This window comes from Protopterus annectens, chromosome 9.part0 (assembly GCF_019279795.1).
Source record: "Protopterus annectens isolate FY-2018-M chromosome 9.part0, PAN1.0, whole genome shotgun sequence".
Classification (NCBI taxonomy): domain Eukaryota; kingdom Metazoa; phylum Chordata; order Ceratodontiformes; family Protopteridae; genus Protopterus; species Protopterus annectens.
In genome coordinates, this window is record NC_056743.1 from 1,530,027,673 (window position 1) to 1,530,049,252 (window position 21,580).

Sequence of the window (21,580 nt, forward strand, 5' to 3'; positions counted from 1 at the left end):
AAATAAATATTTACTGTAAAATACAACCGTGTTAGAAAGTTACCATAAAGTGAGATGCTCAGCTACATTGACTGTTGCAATCCTGACCAGTGGGATATCTCGACTGCAGGTAGATCATGGTTTGATAGACTTCAGGAGCTCTACCCCCTCCCCCAAGTGGTTTCAATAGTCTACCTCCCACTGAGAGGCATCAGCTTCTAAGAACATCAAAGATGACGGAATAATAAAAAGAACGAAGGGCTGCAAGTGCAGACTGGCTCACACAAAAGATGTTTCTCTTAAAACAAAAATCAGTTACAAGACATAACACCTGACTGCAGTTGCTGCTGGAAACCTTTTTTTTTTTTTTTTTAAAAAGACATCAACAGCAAAACAACTTTTCCAGACAACCTATCATGTACAGAGATGATCCACAAACGTGTTTCAGAAAATGACTTTAGACAAATTATCACGTGAATACCACAAGAAAAATGCACAGCTCATATTTCAAACCAAAAAATAATATATTTTTGTCATGATGCAGAAAGTTTATAAACTGGACATTAAAAACTTTTCTGGTGTGTTGCAATTCTGGCCAAATATAAATACAGAATACAATAAGAAATTATTCCCATCCAGCAATGTATAGTCTTGTTCATTATTCTGTAGAATCCTGAACTAAATTTATTCAGTCCAGAATGAAAAGAAATGATCCTCATCCAGCAATGTATAGTCTTGTTCATTATCCTGTAGAATCCTGAACTAAATTTATTCAGTCCAGAATGAAAAGAAATTATTCCCATCCAGCAATGTATAGTCTTGTTCATTATCCTGTAGAATCCTGAACTAAATTTATTCAGTCCAGAATGAAGAAATTTATTCAGTCCAGAATGAAGTGTGTTATTAAAAGTGCCACACAATCTTCTTAAATGCAAATCTTCAAATGCTTATTTTGCAGATGATTTTGGCTTTGTCCCACTGCACCTCTCTCCTTATTCATCTCTAGTTTCAGGCACCATTGATGTCATTATTATTGTCAGCAGCCATGTATGCTGTGCCAGCTCTACTAGGTATGGGGTCTTAGTTCAAAGCAGATCAGTCCTTTTGTTTGTGCACCATCACCTCACCCAAAGCTTCAAGGACTTCCCGTTTATAGTCTTCAAAGTCCCCATCAATTTGATTGGCACTCTGTTCTTCTACCACCCAAAGCTGGCAGTTTGTTTCTGTGATCAATCTGGCATCATGGCTCACAATCAGTACAGCTGTAAAGAAACACATGGCACAAATAATAATAGTCTATTACAGTAATGAATAAACGTAATTTCTACAACATTTTGACACCAAGTAGAAAAGGCTGTTTTGGTTTGAAAGGGTTGCAACTATGAAAGGATTTACACACAAATTAAATGCAAAAACATACATCTTCAACCTACAGCATGAACAGAGCACAAACCTTCAGGATACTGTCAAACACATCAAAGTTGAAGACAAACATCTGCAAACTGCTTTTAATGCTACCTTTGTTGAGCTATTACAAAGTACAGGCTATTTAAGTGCAGAAATTTGACAGTAACTGCTTTCGTCATTTAAGGATAAAAGCAGATTTCAGAAGGAAACCAAAATACTGTGAGTGCGCACACGGACAGACAAAGCAGCAAACCTAAAGTACGGATGAATGTACAATAGAGTAAAAAACTAGCTTAGACTCCTCTTCCATCACTTCTTTCCTACACAAGTTCAGTTGTGTGACTAGACTCATCATAAAATAATTCATCTGAAGAATAGTATAACTGCTGCAAGAGTTACAACATAAATAGGAGTGGGGCACAGAAATGGACACAAAGCCTCAAACTTTTAAAACATGAATGTTTGCAATGGTTACACAGAAGAGCAAATTCAAACCAAGGCCATTAAGAGAAAGCTTAGGTACAGACAGAAGTGCACTTCTGCCCCCCCCCCCTTTTTATTTATTTATTTTGGTTTGAAGAGCTTAAAGACAAAGAAAGTTGATACTTTTATTAACGTGGTCACCTAAACTCAGTACTGCCTTTAAAAAAAGAACAGTTTTACAGTTAACAAGATGCCATTAAGCAAATGCTTAAAGACAGCACACGGTGCCCACGGCTACTTTAAAAATAACATCACAGCTTACAAGATACCTGTAAATGATCACCTAATGATAGCTTGTAAGCTGTAAAACTATACCTCACAAAATATTGGCATTATATTACCAGGGGACAATCCTTATATGTTTATCCCTAGAAAATAAATCTAAGATTTTACTTTGTTAAGTTGACATCTTACTAAATACTGGAGAATATATACTTGGAAATTTCTGCATAGAGCCTTTTTAACACCTGATAAATTAGCCAAATTTAATACCTCTACAAATGTTTCTTGTTGGAGATGTTCGCAGATATGTAAAACTGATTGGGTACATATCTTTTATGCTTGTGTTGCTATTAAAACATTTTGGAGGGACACTGAATTTCGTGCAAGCTATATTTACAGAGTCAATTACACTATCTAAAGCTTAAATTCTATTAAATGTGAATGAAGGGCTTTACCTGAAGAAAAGTAATTTGCATCTATTATGGACAATCCTAACGAATGCCAGAAAATGTACAACTAGGAAATGAAATTTCAATATTGCACCCTCCACTAAACACTTCTTATCCCTAGTGAAAGAAACTGCATTGAAGGAGATCAAGACCAAAGAACTCAGAATTTATCCTAAGGCATTAGTTAATAATCCTTGGAAGAAGATCCTATTTCTCACTGAAACTTTGCAAATCAACTCAATCTCTCTCTGATAATTAAACAATTATTGATTTCCTGTCAACCTATGCATAATGAATCATACTGGCTTCTTTCATTGTTTATTCTCAGGCCGTATGTTAATATTGTATATAGTTACTTACATAGTTGTATCTTAGATTATGATGTAATAGCGGCAAGTAATGTACTTGTTTATGAAAATAAAAATTGAGTAAAAAAAAAAAATTCTAACTCGCACTTCTTACAGGTCGTCAGGGCAGTACTAGCAAATATGGTCAACCTGGACTTCAACAAGGCCTTTAACTCATTCTCATACAAGACGCTAACAGAAAAACTGGAGGCAGGAGCAAGACTGAAGAAATGTAAAGCTGCAAGGCTGAATGGCAAAACACAAAGTATTATGGCTGTAGGGCAATGTCGGGAATTAGGACTAAAAGAATCTCAGGGTTCTGTACTGGGCCCAGTACTCTCTAATGCATTTGCTTCAGACATGATGACATAATGGAGGGAAGGGAGAACAGGATCAACTTCTTTCTTGATGATACACAAAGACATGTATGGCAGTTGAGGATGCAACAGGAAGACTATAGGAAAAGACACGGAAAGGTAACGATTAGGCAGAAAGGTGGCAGCTGAGGTTCAATGAAATAAAAAGTATTGCGCTTACATCACAACAACCTGGATCTGAAGTACCACGTAGGGGGAGAGAAACTGATGAAAAAAAAAAAAAAAAAGAGAGTAGAAAACCATATGGCAGAGTTAATCACACCTGGACTAGATCCGCAGCAGAACAGTGAAAGGGCAGCATCAGCAGCAGACAAAATGCTAGGGATTACTTCAAAGGAATAAAGTCCAAGAAGCAAATACAATGCTGCCACTCTACAGGGCACTCCCTGGTTAGGCGACTTTGAGTATTGCTTGCAACTCTGGAAACTGTACTAGGAAAGGATCTTCAGACTGCTAGAAGGAACCCAAATAAAAGAATGGCCTTTCGGCTGGAGGGAAAGGGATATAACCAGAGACAATGGGACTTTGCTTTTCTTACTGAAGACCAGAAGAAATAGTTAGGACATGCTACTTGTCTACATTATTATATCAAAGAGATGCAAAGTGGCCATCCTGAACAAGGAGTTTTTTTTTTGGGGGGGGGGGGGGCTAAGGATGTGAAGGTAGCAGATTGCAGAAACTAACTGCTCCATGAAAAGGATTACCAGAATGAATGGTGGAGATGGGTAATCCATGGAAGAGTTCAAGAAAGCATGTGATAGGTGGAAAAAAGGTAATGGAAACAGTATGGCTGGAGGGTAGGTAAATTTTTAAAAGCACTTAAAGGCAGACTAGAAAGGCTTACTGCATCCTTCTGTAATATCAAACAAATACCTGTTGATGGTGGAAAGGTATACATCAGTACATTTGGCCAGCTGATGGAGAAGGCATTGCTGAGACAGGCCACAAGAAGAGGTAGCCTTGTGCAAAATAGTTTTAGCGGACTGTTTTCTGGTGAAGGAAAAAAAGTTTATTGCTTGCACACCCTAACTGTGGACCACATGCAGAAAATTATCCATATCATCCATTTCTGAGGATCCATTCAGTAATCTTAGGTGACCTACCATGCATGATGCCCTGAGAGATGATATATGATACGGTGAGGGTTATGCCTGCCTCCTGGGACAGAAAACATGATTCAGTGGCTATTCTGCACACAGGATGAAAACATATCCCCTTATTGTTGATATACCACATCACTATGGTGGTATCTGTGGGTATAAAAACTCATGGCCAAAATTACTGCCATAATTCCTTTCACATTTTGTTTTAACTTTTCCTTAGCACCCATTTCAAAATATCTAGATACTCAGATCGCTTAGCAAGCCCCCCCCCCCCCGCACCATGGCTGTATCAGTGTCCACAGTTAATGTACGACTTGAATCTGAATGTGACTCTCAATATTATATTCCCCTTTGACAGGGGGTAGAAGTGGAATAGGAGATCCCAGAGGATGTGTGTGCTTGACATCATCTGCTTCTTAGATATCACTGGAGCTTCCATGTGCACACTCTGGGGACACCATTAGGATGGAAGAAACCACACCTCTCAACCTTCTTAGAAACTCCCTTGCTGTGATGTGATGGTGTTGTACTATGGATCTGAAGTACTAGCTCAGAAAAGACACTTTCACCTGGGCAAAAATGACTGACTCAGTGCCCAAGGAAGCTCCCAGGAACAAGGTATGGTGCTTGGAAAACAGCCAGAGTTTTTTGAAGGCTCAGAGTCCCAGTCTCACAAAACATGAAAAGGTAAAGTGCAGAGCTTCGAGTATCCCCCAAAGGTGACACCTACAGTAGGCAGTAGGGCCAGGTATGGGTACATGCAAATCCCTTTTATTCTGCAAATGGCAATTGGTGGATTCATGCTTTTTGTAAATACCCTGGGTGCAGTAGATATACCAAGCACAAAGAGATTAATTGAAAGTGAGATCCTCACTGCTTCAAATCAGAGGTACTGTGCGCCTCTGTCCTTTTTGGCTCTGGTTATGTGGAAGTGTAAGAACTGAAGAGAATGTAGAATACTGGAATGAGGCTGGAATGAATGCATCTGTTAATTACCCAGAACTGTGCTGAACAGGTGCCAGCCTCTCTTATGAGCCAAATCTTCTTGTACCTTTCAGAATAAAAGTCTACATACACTGTAATTGGATTAAGAATGGTTTATTATGTAGAGCAGAGGTACAAGTCAACAATATCCGAATCAAATGTTACTGTCTCCAATAACATGCTGATGCAATGAAATAGACTGAATTATAATGTCTGTAGCTTCTGCACTCGTACTTCATAGGTTCATAGGTTCATAGGTTTTTACTAGGCTATCTGGGAACTATACCCATTATTTTGCTGTGCCTCTGTCGAGCAGTGACACTGAGGTAATCCCTCCATCCATTGGTCAAGATTTCTCTTGAACAAGGCCAGCTTTGTTCCACAGCATTGGCTCTGATGGATCTAGATTTTTTGAGGTGAAGCATATTCATCAAATCTGGGTTTGACTTTGGTGAGGAACTTTCAGCTGCTGCAGGTGTCGGGTCAGATACATCCCAAATGGGGCGTTGTACTCAATCATTGGTCTGATGAGTGATGAGTAAAGGAGACTATGACTCCCTTGATCTAGATGATGAGAATCCTTCATGATAAAGGTGGGCAATGAAAGTCACTATCAACCTGGGTCCCCAGGTCCCTGATAACTTCTCTTGTGCTGGTGTGTTGCCACCTATTTGGTAGCTAGTAACCTTGTTTTTCCCAAAGGGTATGACTATGCATTTTTGGCATTTAACTTCAGGCCGTGGCTCTGGCACCAGTTATCGTTTTTCTGTGAGACCCTTCTGAAGGATATCTGTGTCAGATGTGTTTTTGCAGTCATCTGCAAACTTTGTCAGCCATAACCCTCCTGTGTTTGCTTGTACTTGGGGAAGTAGATGCCAAACAAGAGCCCGGCCAGGACTGACCCTGTGGGACACCAACCCATCTTGTGATGTATGGGTTAACATTTAAGCTGATGAGTTTTTCAATGATAAGTCAACCAAGTTTAAAAGGCATGATCTGCCTTTGACAAAGCCAAACTGGGTTGGATCCAAAGTCTGCAAATTCCCTATGTCTTTATTTATGAGGTCCCATTATCTCCTCCTCCATGGCTTTGCAGATAAGCTTGTCAGGCTAATGGGCCCGGGTAATTTCCAGGGGGGTGGAGGCACAGAGGTAAGACTTTGATTAAACAGCTGTCCTAGCTGTGGGTTTAATTCCTCATTGAGTTTTGGAGGAGCACACAGCCGGGGACACCATCAGGTCCCATGGATGCTGTGTTTTTGCTTTGGAGAGAGCAGTTCTCACTAAGGCTGAGATGTTTGGGGGGCTGCAATCTTGGTATAGATATTGCACTGAACCTGTCAGCCAGTATGTTGGGCATGTCTGTAGGATCAGTAATCTTCACATATCATTTGAACTTTGCTTTGGATGATTTATGAGAGCTCTTAGTTTTTTACTTATAGTGATCAAGGGTGTCTTACCTTTTTTTTATTTGCTGTGTATGTTGTAGTAGCCTCCTCCTTTTGTAGAGTTTGTTTATGGCTGAATTATTCCTTTCTTTCTGAATAATATGATCAATATTCTAAAATGCTGGATATTTGACCTGACTTCTGCATTCACTCGAGTGTCTGTAACAAACTTCTGTGGACTGCACTGTAATGACTTTCTGTGCATCACTCTAAACTGACAGACTTCCTTCTGTGCCTGAAATACATCTAATACTTGTATAACCCTGTAACCTTCCTACAAGTTCTACATGCTTCTTTAACCTTGGTTCCCAAATCTCCTACCATTTAAACAAAATACAGTTGTATAAAATCTTACGATAACAATAGATGTCCTTCTGTTCACTGTTGTAGTATTGTTAACTGTAAGAGATATCCTGTGAAAGACAGCCCAACATCTGGTCAGTATACCAAAGGCTTTAGACCGTGTATGTACCGTATGTCATACATGCTCTCCGGACAGGATGTAGGGCATAAAGGTGACATACAGACACAATTATCCAGACACTAATTGCCCCAGTAAAGAACAGTTTCCACAGGACCAAAAAGGAAGTTATGTTCATCCAAGTGGAGAAAATGCAAAAGGAAAAGGGGGACCCTCATCCAGGTGGGTAACCAAATCAAAACCCAAATGAAAAAGGGGGATGGAGGGAGGGACTGAATACTGCAACAGTGAAAAAAGACATCAGTTATGTTAAGATTTTACACAACTATACCATGTCCTTCTATATCACTGTTACAGTATTCTTAACCGTAGAAAGAGTACAAAAGCTCAAGAAAAGGAGTGGGAGGTGGAAGGCTGGGAAGAGCCCTCAACAAACTCAAGCAGGATGGCCATAGCAAAACCTGCTCTGGCCCTAGAAACCATATCCAATTTATAATGCTTAGTAAAAGTATGTACTGAGGACCAAGTAATAGCATCAAGGATGTAACTTGTATCCAAACACTTGAAAAAAGCACCAGAAGAAGCAACAGATATACTGGAATATGAGCCGAGGTGCAACTGAAAATGACAGGCACTTCCCTTGAAAAGAAATACTAACGGAAGTGGCCTTAGACATCCTGGAGGAGATGGTTTGCTTAGAAACAGCTAAACTCAAAGTCTTGGGATGAAAAGAAAAAGCTGGTAAGACTTACAAATGGTCTTAGTTTTATCCAAATAACACCTTAGCTGTCTGTACAAATCCAAGATATGCAAGACCCTTACTAGCAGACTATGGAGATGGAAAAAAGGAAAGGAGTTGAACTGCCTGTTTTGAGGACAACTCATTAACAGCCTTTGGCATAAGACAAGGATTAGTATGAAGACACACCCTGTCTCTGTGAAAAAAAAATAAATAAAAAAATAAAAAAGGAAGAATGGACATAACAGCCTGAAGCTCAGAAACCCTCCAAGAAGCAAGTAAGAGCAAGTACAAGACCGGGTTCCATGTGCAGTGTAGCAAGGAAGCTTACACTGCAGGCGCAACAGGAGCTTGAGTGAACTTTTCAAGAACAAAATTAAGGTCCAAAGGAGGAGGTGAAGGAATAGGCTTCCTTGGGGGCCTAAAATGCAGGCCATCTTTATGAAATTATTTGATCTCAAAATGAGCAGCCAAGGGAGGATTCAAAGACAGGCAGAGATAGCTGACAAATGGGCCTTCACAGAATAGGCCAAAATGGATTGGAGCAACTCGCACAAATAGGAGACAAAGTACAGTTATGCACACTTACCATAAATGTAGATGTTAGAGTGTATTCACTGTTGCAGTCATCACCTGTGGGTTATCCCTGCTGTGGTAGCCCTTGGCCGGCTCGAATACCAGAGTCAATGTTTTTGTGTGCCAGCTACTGTCGCCTGTAGTCTGACGTCAGGTCATCAGTACTATAAAGCAAGGCAGCCAATGTCATTACATCAGTTTTTCTTGCCCTAACCCAACAGAAGCACAAGGGGGAAAAAAGAGAAGTGGTTCTGATGGCGAAGAGCCACCTTGAGGAGCATGTGTACCCCTAGGGGAAGATTTGAAAAAGGGGGATGGAGGGAGGGAAACCAAGACTGCAACAGTGAATACACTCCAACAACTACATTTATGGTAAGTGTACACGACTGTACTATGTTCTTCATGTTTCACTGTTGCAGTCATCACCTGTGGGAGGATTCCCAAAGCTGAGGTAAAGGCTGGAAGGATAGTGTCCTAGGTATGGGTCAGGAGGCCCTGCAGAATTGCACAGGCAAACCCTGTCCTAGACTTCAAAAAGAGAGGTAGGTGGTAATGCTTTGTAAAGGTATGAACAGAAGTCCACGTGGCCACTTCCAATATGTTCCTGGTAGGTACTCCTCTGAGGAAAGCAGTGTTAGTGGAGGCTGCCCTAGTGGAGTGGGTATGGATTGACCTAAGGATGGCTTTCCCATGTAGTTTGTAGCAAAAATGGATACAGTGAGATACCCAATTGGAAATGGTTTATTTCGAGATGGGCTTTCCCTCTGCCCCTGGGACAAAGCTTAAAAGAAGCTGGTCAGTTTTTATGACTGGCTTAGTGTGGTCCAGATAGTATCCGAGTTGTCTGTGCACATCTAGTGAGTGCAAAATTCTTTCCCCCTTGTTTTGAGGGTTGGGAAAGAAGGTGGGAAGGTGTACGGCCTGGTTATGGTTCGCACCAGATACCACCTTGGGCATAAAGGAGGGATTAGTCCTCAAGGAGACTCTGTCTGCATGAAAAATTATGAAGGGCTTGACAGCCATGAGAGCTTGAAATTCTGAAACCCTTCTGGCTGAGGTGATAGCTAGTAGGAAGGCAGTCTTCTAAGAGAGGTATTTCAATTCTGTTGAAGCGGCAGGTTCGAAAGGAGGTGAGGTTAGTTTCTCTAACACATAATTCATGTCCCAGGGTGGAGTAGGAGGGTCTCCTGGGAGACCGGATATTAGAAGCCCCTCTGAGGAATTGCTTCGTCAAAGGGTGAGAGAAGGGGGGGGGGTTCTGAATCATAATGGGCTGAGATGGCCCAGGGATGGATTTTAATAGAGGAGAAGGAGAGGCCACTATTGAGCAACTCTGTTAAGTAATCCAGGTTGGGAGGTACTGCCCCTCCCTTTTGTTGGTTTCCAGGAGCAGAATCTTTTCCATTTTCCTGCATAAGATTTTCTTGTGCTGGGCCTTCTGGCCTCTGTGATAATGTCCAGGACCTGCTTGATTAACAGTGACTTCTTGTTAGTGTTTAGTGTATGAGCCATGCTGAACGTTTGAGTCTCTGTAGGTCTGGGTGCAGTACCTTCCCCGTCTCCTGGGTCAGGAGGTCTGACCTTAGAGGAAGCAGCTTGGGAGGCTGTAAGGTCAGACTGCGTAGTAAGGGGTACCAATTCTGTCTGGGCCAATCTGGAGCGATGAGGATGGCCTTTGGTCTCTCCTCTCTTACTCTGATCAGAGCCTTGGGAAGAAGGGGAAGAGGAGGGTATGCGTACACAAAGAAGGGGCTCCAAGGGAAGATCAAGGCATCCACCTTCCATGACAGGAAGTGATACTACCTGGTACAAAACTTGTGCAGCTGGTGATTGAGGTGCGAGGCAAAGAGGTCCACCTCTGGGGTCCCCCACTCCTGGGTGATTTGCAGAAAGATTTCTCTGTGGAGCTATTCGTGGGGGTCCAGTAAGTTTCTGCTTAGATGGTCTGCCAGTGTGTTGCTGACCCCTGGGCAGTTAGGTGTAGCCCCATGGAGGTGGCTGTAAGCCACAGACTCATGGCTAACTTGCACAGGGGGTAAGATTGGGTGCCCCCCTGCTTGTTGATGTACCACATTACTGTGATGTTGTCTGTTTTATAAGGAGGACCCCTGGCCTGAGATGGGGTGAAAGGAAGTCAGAGCATTTTGCACTGCCATCACTTCTTTCTGGCTGATGTGCAAGTGAAGTTGCTGGGCATTCCAAAGGCCTTGGGTACACCTGCCTGCTAGGTGAGCACCCCAAGCCATGTCTGAGGCATCGGTGGAGATTGTCTGGCTGGAAAGGTGGAGGACAAAGGGAAGATCCTTGTTCATGGCACAGGCTTCTGCCAACCAGAGAACTCCATCCCTTATGCAAGGGAACAGTGGGAGAGTGGTCTCTAGGGACTGAGAGTGCTGACCTCAAAGGTTCTTTAAGTTCCACTGAAGCTTTCTCATGTGAAGCCTGGCAAGAGAGATGAGAAGGATGCAAGATGCCATGTAACCCAGGGCTTAAGCCAGCTGGGTGACGTAGAGGGGCAGTTAACTCTGCTTTTCTGGGGATAGGAAGGCCATTAGGGTAGCTGTGTAACACAGCTCCCAGGAAAACAATTTTCCTGGTGAGGTTTTGCTTTGATTTTTTTCTCGTTGATGGTGAACCCTAGGTAAGCTAGGAGTTTTTTGACAGAGAAAATCCTGGAGCAACTTTTCTTTGCTGTTCATCTGAATGAGGTAGTCGTTCAGGTAAGGGTAACTCTATATATTGCTCTGTCTGCAGAATGCTATAGCCAGGGCCAAGCACTTGGTGAACACTCTGGGAGTAGTAGATAAACCAAAGGGCAACGCAGAGAACTGAAAGTGCTGATTGCCTGCTCTGAAGCACAGGAATTTTCTGCACGATTCCCTGATGGGGATGTGGAGGTAGGCATCTTTTAGGTCTAGTGTCACCAGCCAGGCATTTTGTGTGAGCATAGGCAGGAGCTACTGCAAGATTAGCATTTTGAATCTGGGGACCACCAAGGAGGTGTTCAGTTTGGATATATACAGGATGGGGTGCCAAGTGCCCTAATTTCTGGACACGAAAAACAGTCTGGAGTAAAAACCTTTTCCTGTTTGATACGGAGGAACAGGTTCTACTACCCCCCGGGGATATTATGGGTTTTACTTGTTTTAATGCCTCTGCCCACTGGTTTGGGGGAAGGTCTGGGAGTTTGCTGAAGGAGAATCTGTATTCCCTGAGAAATGATTTTTAATACCCATTGGTCCTTGGTTATAGAGACCCAATTGTCGTTGAAGAGAGTGAGCTTTTCTCCTAGTTTTAGATGAGTGAAAAGAGGGCAGAGTGGGGACTGAGAGTCATTGTGAGTGCTTACCATAGAAGCTTGGCTTAGAACTCACTGCCTTAGAGGTGGAAGTGGTCCATTGTTTACTTCTTTGCTGCTGGCCCTGGGATAGGGGGCCTGGATGCCCTGTCCCTGCGAGGCTTACTTTGGCCCTGTCTGCCGGGTGCAGGGAAGACCCTGCTTAGAGGGGAAGTTCCTGCTGAATCTGGGTGGTTGAACTTGAAAGAAATCTTTCACTGTTTGCATAGATTTTGCTTTGTCTTCCATCTTTTTAAGCACCTCTTCTGCTTTTTCCCCAAACAGGCTTTCCTTATCTAGGGGGTGCATCAATAAGTTTAGACTTGACATAAGGGCAAGGTTGTTCCTTTCAGCCATGCATGTCTTCTAATAACAGATTCTGTCACTGCTAGAGGCTTCCAGGGTGTTATATCCACATTGTAATGACTGCTTGGCCACTTGGCAGGGTGTAGTAATACTACCAGCTCTTTTGAGTTGGCACCATCAGGAGAGGTAGCAATCTTCTGTTTTAATTGCTCTAAAGTGTGTTGTTGATATTTTAACATATGGAACTGACAACTGAGTGCTCTGACAGCTAAGGCTGCAGAAGTGTATACTTTCTTACCCCATCTGTCCAGAGCTCTGGAGTCTTTGTCAGAAGGAAGAGGATTCTTGGCAGAATTAGTCTTAGCTCCTTTGGGTTGCTGTGCAGTGACCTCAGGGTATGCAGCAGGGTTCCTGTACAGGTATTTGAGAGAAAACTGTACTCTGTAGTACCTGTCAGGTTTAGCTGTAGCAGGAGGCAGGGCATCAGGGGCTAAAGTGGATTCAAGGAAAACATCATCCACTACTTCCAGAATAGGTGGGATGGCCAGGGGTCTGTGCTGGTTCAGGTCCAGAAACTCTCTAAGTAGTTTCTTTGACTGTGGGTAGTCCTGAGATTCTCATTGAAAACGTTCCCTGAGGGAGTAAATGGTTTCCCCGAAGTAGAGGTCCTCTGGAAGGGAGGAGGGGATGGATTCCTCTGCATCTGAATCCTCAAACAGTTAAGGGCTGTTGTTCCTCTTCAAAGGCAGAATAATCAGATTCCTAGGATTCTTGGTCTATCAATTTATGGAGAAGGAACCCGTTTCCTTATTGGAGAAGGGGTTTGAGTACCTCAGGTAAGGGAGAGGAGATCCTCCGCCATTTTAAGCATTTTAGCTTGGGGTGGGGGAGCAGTAGCAATATGGTGGCTAGAAGCAGATTTCCTAGCAGTGGCCTGGCTTTGAGGCCTGAGAGAATCCGTTGGTGTCTGAAAAATGGTAGTCAGAAGAGAAGACGTCATTTTGTGTCTAGACTCGGTAGTGCAAACGGCCTCCTTGGAAGCTGGTGCCTGCGTCGCGGCTCCGGACCCAACCAAGGCAGAGACAGCCAAAGGCTTGGAAGACAAACTGGATTTCTGCAGCATACCATACTTCAAGAGGGTCTCAGCAGAGGCGTACGTAGAAAGCAAGTCTGGCATCAGGGGCTGCGAAAGCGCATCACTACATTCCAGAGAACTGACGACTTGCTTAGCGGTAGTGTCGTCGGAAGGCTTAGCCTTGTGAGGCCTGTCTCTATGGTTTTTCAGAATGTCGGCGCATTGTTGGCTGACAGATGCCATATCGGAATTCAAAGATGAAATACGAAAATAATTGTCTAGAAAAAGAGCTCTATGGCGAATGGTTCTCTCATTAAAGAGGGCACAGAACCGGCAATAAGGGACGTCAAGATCTGAGCCTAAACAAGTGATGCAGTAAGAATGAAAGTCTCGGTGTGGGATCTGCTTTCCACAGGCAAGACAACTGTTAACTTTTTTGGACATTTGTTAGAGCAAGAAAAAAGGGTCCCCAACGGGGTACTTAGCTTTAGACGTTTTCTGCTGAAATTTGACTTCTGGTAGCAACCAACTGGCACTCGTGCAAACTGCTATGTACTCCACGGCAAGAAAGACTAATGTAATGACATCAGCTGCCTTGCTTTATAGTACTGACGACCTGACGTCAGACTGCAGGAGACAGCAGCTGGCGCACAAAAACATTGACTCTGGCATTTGGGCTGGCCAAGGGCTACCACAGCAGGGATAAACCACAGGTGATGACTGCAACAGTATAATGCGAACATCATCCAGAGGGTCCCCTAATGAAAAATGTTCCTGGCTATGAGCATGGCACCAAACAGAAAATCTTTTCCATTTGGACATACAATAGGTTCATAGGTTGGTACTAGGCTATCAGCCCTAGGGCCTATACAAGCCTAGCCATAACAATTCCCTGGCTATTTCTTCCCATACTATTTACTTCCCTGGACCCCTGTCTAGCAGGGTGACTGACGTGATCCCTGGGGTGAATTTCCTCTCCCATCCAATCGTCAAGGTTCCTTTTGAAGAGGGCCAAATTGGCACTCCACTTGATATGTATGGGCAATCTATTCCAGAGTCTGGGGAGTCTCTGGGTCAGGAACCTATCCCTCCAGCATGTTTTGTTTATTGTGATGCCAAGGTTTAGATCCCTGGAGTGTGGCTCTGAGGGATTGGGATTTCTTTAAGTGTAGCATGTCCAAGAGCTCTGGGTTTGACATGGCCTTGTATGTTAAGCAGAGATCGCATCTGAGTAGACTATATGTGACAGAGTATAGCTGGAGTTTTTTAAGGCGGTCAGCGTACGGCATCTGCTTTTGGCCTGTGATTCTTTTAGTGAGGTATTTCTGCGGCCTTTCCAGTTGTTGCAGATGTCTTGAGAGGTACATACCAAACTTACTGGTTGCAGGTTTTTTTTGTCTCCTGTGAAAACCTAAGCACGTCCTCTGAAAACAGGTGCCTAAAAGAGATCAAAACCCTATCATCCACACAGTCGGTTGAGGAGTAGACAAGTAAAAATGAATGACCACTTGTCCTGTGTGAGGATGTCTAATCAGTGAGGTAAACTTGTGGTGATTACCCCTGGCCAGATGTATTATGAGGGGGAAACAGTGCTGTATTGGCTAAAAAGGAGTTGCTAGCAAGATTTCTTAGGAGCCCAGCTGAATCTTCTGCAGGACTCTTGGAAGGACAGGAAGAGGAAGCAAACAATAGAGAAACATCCCCTTCTAATTGAAAGGGAGGGCTGTTGTCTTCCATGGCAGATGGCATGGCACTCAAACTGAAAAGAGGGAGTTGCCTGTTTAGAGGGGAGGTAAAAAGATCTACCTGAGAAACATCCCACTGATGGATTATGTTCAGAAATACATCTCTGTGGAGCATCCATTTGCAAGCCTGTGTTTTGGACCTGCTAAGAGTGTCTGCCACTAGATTGTGCTCTAAAGGAACATACACGGCCCAAAGAGTTAAACTGATGACCAATACCCAGATCTCTGGCCAGAACAGCCAGCCTGTAAAGAAGGCAAGATTTTGTGCCCCCTGCTTGCTGGTATACCATATCACTGTGGTATTGTCGGTGCAGACCACCAAGGGGCCTGGAGAGAGCATGAGATGAATAGCCTGAGGGGCCATAATCACAGCTCTCATCTCTTTGATGCTGATATGGTCTGACTTCTGATTGGGGGGGGGGGCAGAGGCCATGAACTTTCAGGTGACCTCAGGAAGCTCCCCACCTCATGTCTGAAGAATCAGTGAATAGCTCTTAGGAAGGAACCGGAGGCTGAAAGGGCAGGCCTGGGTTGACGGTGAGTTGTTGAATCTACCACTGGAATTCCTCTCATTAGACAAGAAAGGAGACACGCTATGAAATCCAAAGGATGGCAATTCTGAAGCCAAACTGACTTGGCGCAAAATGTCAAAGAGAGGCAGGCTTGTAAGATAAAGGAGGCTTCTGGACCACAGCAGCCTGAGGAGACTTAGCAGGAGGAGCTTGCCTACCATCTTTCCTGCCTTTTGTGGCCAGATGAACGCTCCTGTGATCAAAAGCAGACCTAGTAGGATAGTTCCTCTGAAACTTAGGGATGAGGGACACAAAAATACATTTAAGGTCCTGCAAAGCTTTACCTTTTTCTTGAACAGAATTAAACATAGCAGCAGCAGCAGTTCCAAAGAGATTTTTACTATCCAAAGGAACATCCAGCAACTTGGCCTTAATGTCTTCAGGTAATGACTGCAAACAAAGCCAAGAATAATGACCCATGACATACCCAAAAAGTAGCAGCCCTGGAAGAGGCATCAGCAGCATTATGAACCAAAAAATAACCAGCAGATAGTGGAAGCCATAAAAATATATATTAATTCACTTGAGTCAAAACATCAATATACAAAAATTACAAACTGGTTTTGGCTTATAATTAAACTAAGCCATCATCAGTGTAAAGATACAATAAAATGTCACACATTTACATACTATGTCACTAGCTTATAAACCAATTAGAGGTGCTCATTTAATCCTGGGGCAAAAAGCCCTCCCAGTTTAATGATCCATTTTCTCTCTTTGGCATTCAGTAATTCATGCCATCCAGATTTATTAAATTTCATACCCAAAATTTTATCAATAATCATAAAAATGAAGAGAGGCTGTTTGGTGGACTTCAGTATGTTTGTATAGAGCATTTGTATGTTTTTTTATTTTTAATTTCACTGAGATGTTCTGAAATTCTACATTTAAGCATTCTAGACGTTTGGGCCACATAAAAAGCTGAGCACTGACAAGTGGCCAAATATATAACCCAGTCTGAGCTGCAGTTCGCAAAGAACGAAATGTCAAACTATACTGGTATTTTTACTAGTGAAGCTATTAGTTTTTAATATTCTACTGCAATGTGTACAATGAACACATGGGTAACATCCTGTAGCAATTTGTCCCTGAATGGTACTCTGCAATTTTTCTTTAGGTTTATATCCTCCTTGTTTGTAATAGTTAAAGATGGATGCCAGGTTCCTCCCATTCCTAAAGGAAAATAGGCAATCTGCTCCCAATAATTCCGAGAGCCTATTATCTGCCTTAAGGATGATCCAATTAGATTGTACACTACCAATAAGTGCCCCAGCATTTCTAACATAAGTAGTCACTAGTCTAGGATAACTTTTAGTTCTACCCCGTTTGTCATGATATTGTAGGTGTGTTGCCCTGTTCATACTATTGGCAGCATTCATGGCCTGCATAATATGTTCTAGTTTATAGCCCCTCTCCCCGAATCTCTTAGTCAGGTCAACCCCTGTAATGCAAATAGGTATCGTCCCGTTAGCCAGGACAGGTAACTTATACCTTGTCATTAGGCATCACAATAGATTCAAATAGCAGGTGGGAAAATCTTTTTGCACGTATTATAACAGCGGGATTACAATTCATGACTATTAATATTGGATGAATCATCCAGTTATAAATGCATACTAAGATTTATGGTTAGGCACCTCAATGTAGTCCTGGTCAGCAGGCTCCCTATGAGCTAAGTTTTTATACTATTTTCCAAATTTTTTGCAGTTTTGTGGATGCTGGGATCTATATAGAGAGATACTGGGTGTATTACCATAATGATCCCTAGAGACTAATTTATCTTAATTGGAGCTGGTTCATTTATTGGCTTTATCAGTTTATCCACACAGAATTAATATAAATATTCCCTTGACCGGTTATTATTATTATTGTTATATTATTGTTATATTTGCATTATATTTGAATGCGGGGGGGTTGATGTCCATTTTGAATGGAGGATCATTATGAGCAATGACTACATGGTTTGATCACTTGGACGCGAGTTATAGTGGACTCAACACTGGTAGAGAGAAAGTAGGACTCAGCGTGGCTATCTAGGAATTGTTAGTATATATCTTTACTAATTTATGATGCCTAAGAAATATAGGATTTGATCTAAGTGGAAAGCCTAGGCTGATATTGTCCTGGTAAGTGACCAGGGGTTGACATTGTCCGCTATATTTTTAGATCTGGAATCACATATATTTCTTTGGATGCTCACTCATTATGGCTATTTCAAATTTGATAAAGGGACTATCCTCCGATTGTGAGGACCTGGCAATTTTTGGTATTGGGATGGATTCCACTTCAGAGAATGGGGCCACACCGGTCAGTAGGAGTGATACATGTGAGGCTTTGTTTGTCACTCTAAACATATGCATTCCCTTAGGAACAATGTATGGCATTATAAATTGTTCAAGGCCTATACAGTTAAAGGGGTAACACCCAAAGGCTTGCGAGTCAGAACCCAACCAATGGTGAGCAATCCTGACCAGGACTTACTTCAAAAATGGAGGGAGGCACAGCAAACAACTACAATGCAGTTTGTGGAGATACTGATAGGCTTTCATAACAGAACTATAGATGCAGAAATTGTTGCTATCACTAAGATAAGTGAACAAGTTAAGATATTCGAGAGACAGCCCACTTATTCTTTATGTCTTAAGAAACTAAGTACTGAATTGACTAATTTGAAAATACAACTCAAAGAAAGAAAAAAGAAAAAAATCGTTGGGGATGTAACAGACTATGAACAGGGGGACCCTTTCTCTAGGGACAGTGGTAAGCATGTTAGGTTCTCACAATCATATAGGAACTAGATCAATACTTAAAAAAAAGTATCTGCTACATCAGGGGATGATTCCTCTTCTGGATATGAGGTTGAAACATCAGTATCCACAGGCTCACCAACACAAAAAAGAGGAGGAACTCCAGTAATTTGGAAGACTTAAACCAAAAAGGAGGAGGGGGGTAGAAAACACAGAAAGCGTAGTGAATATGGAGGAATTGTAACAGAAGTTTGTACAGAAACATTAGTAGAAAATGTATTGAATATTTCATCCTACCCCCTCTCCTCCATGGAAATAAGTATCCTGAATAAAGGTCTTTCATATATACCTGGTGGTTTGGTCTCTGAAGATTATTTTGTCAAAGATGTGGTTGAGTTCTGTAGGACACTTAATTTAAAATTGTTTTTTCATGATAAAGGTCATACTGATAGTCATGACCAGTTTAGAGAACACAAATCTACATTTTCACCTCCGATGCACCCAAGTGTACAAGCATTTCAAAACTCTAAACGTAAGGACCTCCACTGTAACTCTAGGAATTAGCCATATCAAAGCTAGCAATGTAACTACAGAGGAGATGAATATTATTTCTAAGTTAGCTGACAATCACAAGAGAGTGATTTTGAGAGCGGATAAAGGTGGAGCTGTAGTGGTGCAAAACTGGGAGCAGTATGATGAGGAGGCCAAAAATCAGCTTGCTGATAATTGATATGTGCGACTGACATATAACCCTACCAAACAGTTTCAAAAACAAAGATGATTTCTTATCATTGGCTGTGGAAGAAGGAATTATCGCTGATAATGTTAAAAAAACAACTCACTATACTGGATCCCAATAATCAATACATATATTTTCTACCTAAAATACATAAGAACCTGCATAACCCTCCTGGCCGGCCAATAGTGTCCGGTAGAGGATCTATGACTGAGCCCTTCTCCCAGTATTTGACCAAGTATTTGAAACCTTTCTAAAATGGGTGAGGGCTCGTCTAAAAGACACAACTGAATTCTTGCAGGTCATCTCCGAGATGCAGATAGAGGATGATTGGATACTCTGTACCCTGGATGTCAAAGCCCTTTATACTAATATTCCTCATTGGGCTGGTATCCAGGTGTTAGAATACTGGTTATACCGGTCAGAATTGTATCCACCAGGTTTCAGTACACTGCTTTTGGGCCTAACTGAGCATGTATTAACGAAGAATGTCTTTTTCTATCACAACACTTACAAATCAAGAGTACAACTATGGGGGTGTCATTTGCTCCTATATATGCAGATATATTTATGGCATACATAGAAGAGCAGATTATATATGATTGTTCCCATAACCTGTACCTTGACCAAACAGATATCTGGAAACGATATTTGGATGATTGCTGGATGGTATGGAGGGCGGATGAGGAACATCTGATGGAGTTTGTGGAATATCTAAATGAAAACAAATGGGGAATTGAATTTACGGTGAACTACCATAAAAATATCACTTTTTTGGATGTACTGGTAAGCAGGGTTTCAGATAGCACTCTGACAACAGAAGTCTACCGTAAATTTCCCAAGGATAATTTCCTTCTCCATGCCTCCAGCTTTCATCTCCCCCATATTTTCAAAAATATTCCCAAATTGCAATATATGAGGGAGAAACGAATATGCTCACAGGACGATACCTATTTGCGTTACAGGGATGACCTGACTAAGATTCAGGGAGAGGGGCTATAAACCAGGACATATTATGCAGGCCAGGAATGCTGTCAATAGTATGGACAGGGCAGCACTCCTACAATATCATGACAAACAGTGTAGAACTAAAGGTTATCCTAGACTAGTGACTACTTATGGTAGAAATGTTGGGGCACTTACTGACAGTGTACAATCCAACTGGAACATCCTTAAGGCAGCTAATAGGCTTTCGGAATTATTGGGAGCAGATTGCCAATTTTCCTTTAGGAATGGGAGGAACCTGGCGTCCATCTTTAACCATTACAAACAAGAGGATATAAACCTAAAGAAAAATTGCAGAGTACCATTCAGAGACAAATTGCTACAGGAAGTTACCCATGTGGTCATTGTACACATTGCAGAATAATATTAAAAACTAATAGCTTCACTAGTAAAAATACCAGTACAGTTTATGACATTTCCTTCTTTACGAACTGCAGCTCAGACTGGGTTATATATTTGGCCACTTGTCAGTGCTCAGCTTTTTATGTGGGCCAAACATCTAGAGTGCTTAAATATAGAATTTTAGAACATCTCAGTGAAATTAAAAATAAACATACAAATGCTCTATACAAACATACTGAAATCCACCAAACAGCCGCTCTTTATTTTACGATTATTGATAAAATTTTGGGTATGAAATTTAATAAATCTGGATGGCATGAGTTACTGAATGCCAGAGAGAAAATGGATCATTAAACTGGGAGGGCTTTTTGATCCAGAATTAAATGAACACCTCTAATTGGTTTATGGGCTAGTGACATAGCATATAAATGTGTGACATTTTATTGTATCTTTACACTGATGAAGGCTTAGTTAATTATAAGCTGAAACCGGTTTGCAATTTTTGTACATTGATGCCTTGACTCAAGTGAATTAATATATATTTTTATAGCTTCCACTATCTGCTGGTTATTTTTTGGTTCATGTTGGTATTTTGGGACCTTGCAGATGCCTTACTTGCAGGAATCCATTTTGGACTGATCAACAGCATTATACCTGCACTTGATAGCATGGCGAGCCACCTGAGAGGTAGAACCCAAAACAGAAAGAGCAGAGGACTTTCCTTCAGAATCTGAGAGATCAGAAGTAACCTGACATGCTTGCGCAATAAAGGCCAGAGCATATCTGGTCATGTGGGTCTGCTAATTAAAGGCCCTAAAGGCCAAGGTGGCAGACGTACAGACCTTCTTTTCATCACTCTCCATAGCTCTACTATCCTTACCCAAAGGTAGGAGCTTCGTAGAGAGACAAAACTTAGGCTTGTCAGAGGAGACTGACACTACAGCATGATCAACAGAAGGACAATTAAAATGGAAATGGCAAGCCTTAGGAACCTTACAGAACCTGTGAGGTTTCTTAGGAGCAGGGGCTGAGAATCAGGAATCTTAGAGGCAGCTACAAAAGTGTCTAACAAAGCAGCCAACACAGGAGGTACTACAGAAGGTTTAGGAGTATACATCTGAAGCAACACATCTCTTCTGGACATCAGACGCTTGAGAATACCACTTAAAGTATTCCATCA

General features: G+C 42.0%; 1 protein-coding gene across 1 annotated transcript in view; it reads right to left on the bottom strand.

Annotated features, from left to right (window-relative positions):
• Positions 1-482: 482 nt before the first annotated feature.
• The window catches only part of ABCF1 (ATP binding cassette subfamily F member 1), a 1,329,408-nt gene continuing 1,308,310 nt past the window's right edge, over positions 483-21,580 (bottom strand). Inside the window, exon 18 of the mRNA XM_044082281.1 lies at positions 483-1,241. Coding sequence (XP_043938216.1) covers positions 1,075-1,241 — 167 coding nt within the window. The 3' untranslated portion in view covers positions 483-1,074. The remainder of the gene's footprint in view (positions 1,242-21,580) is intronic.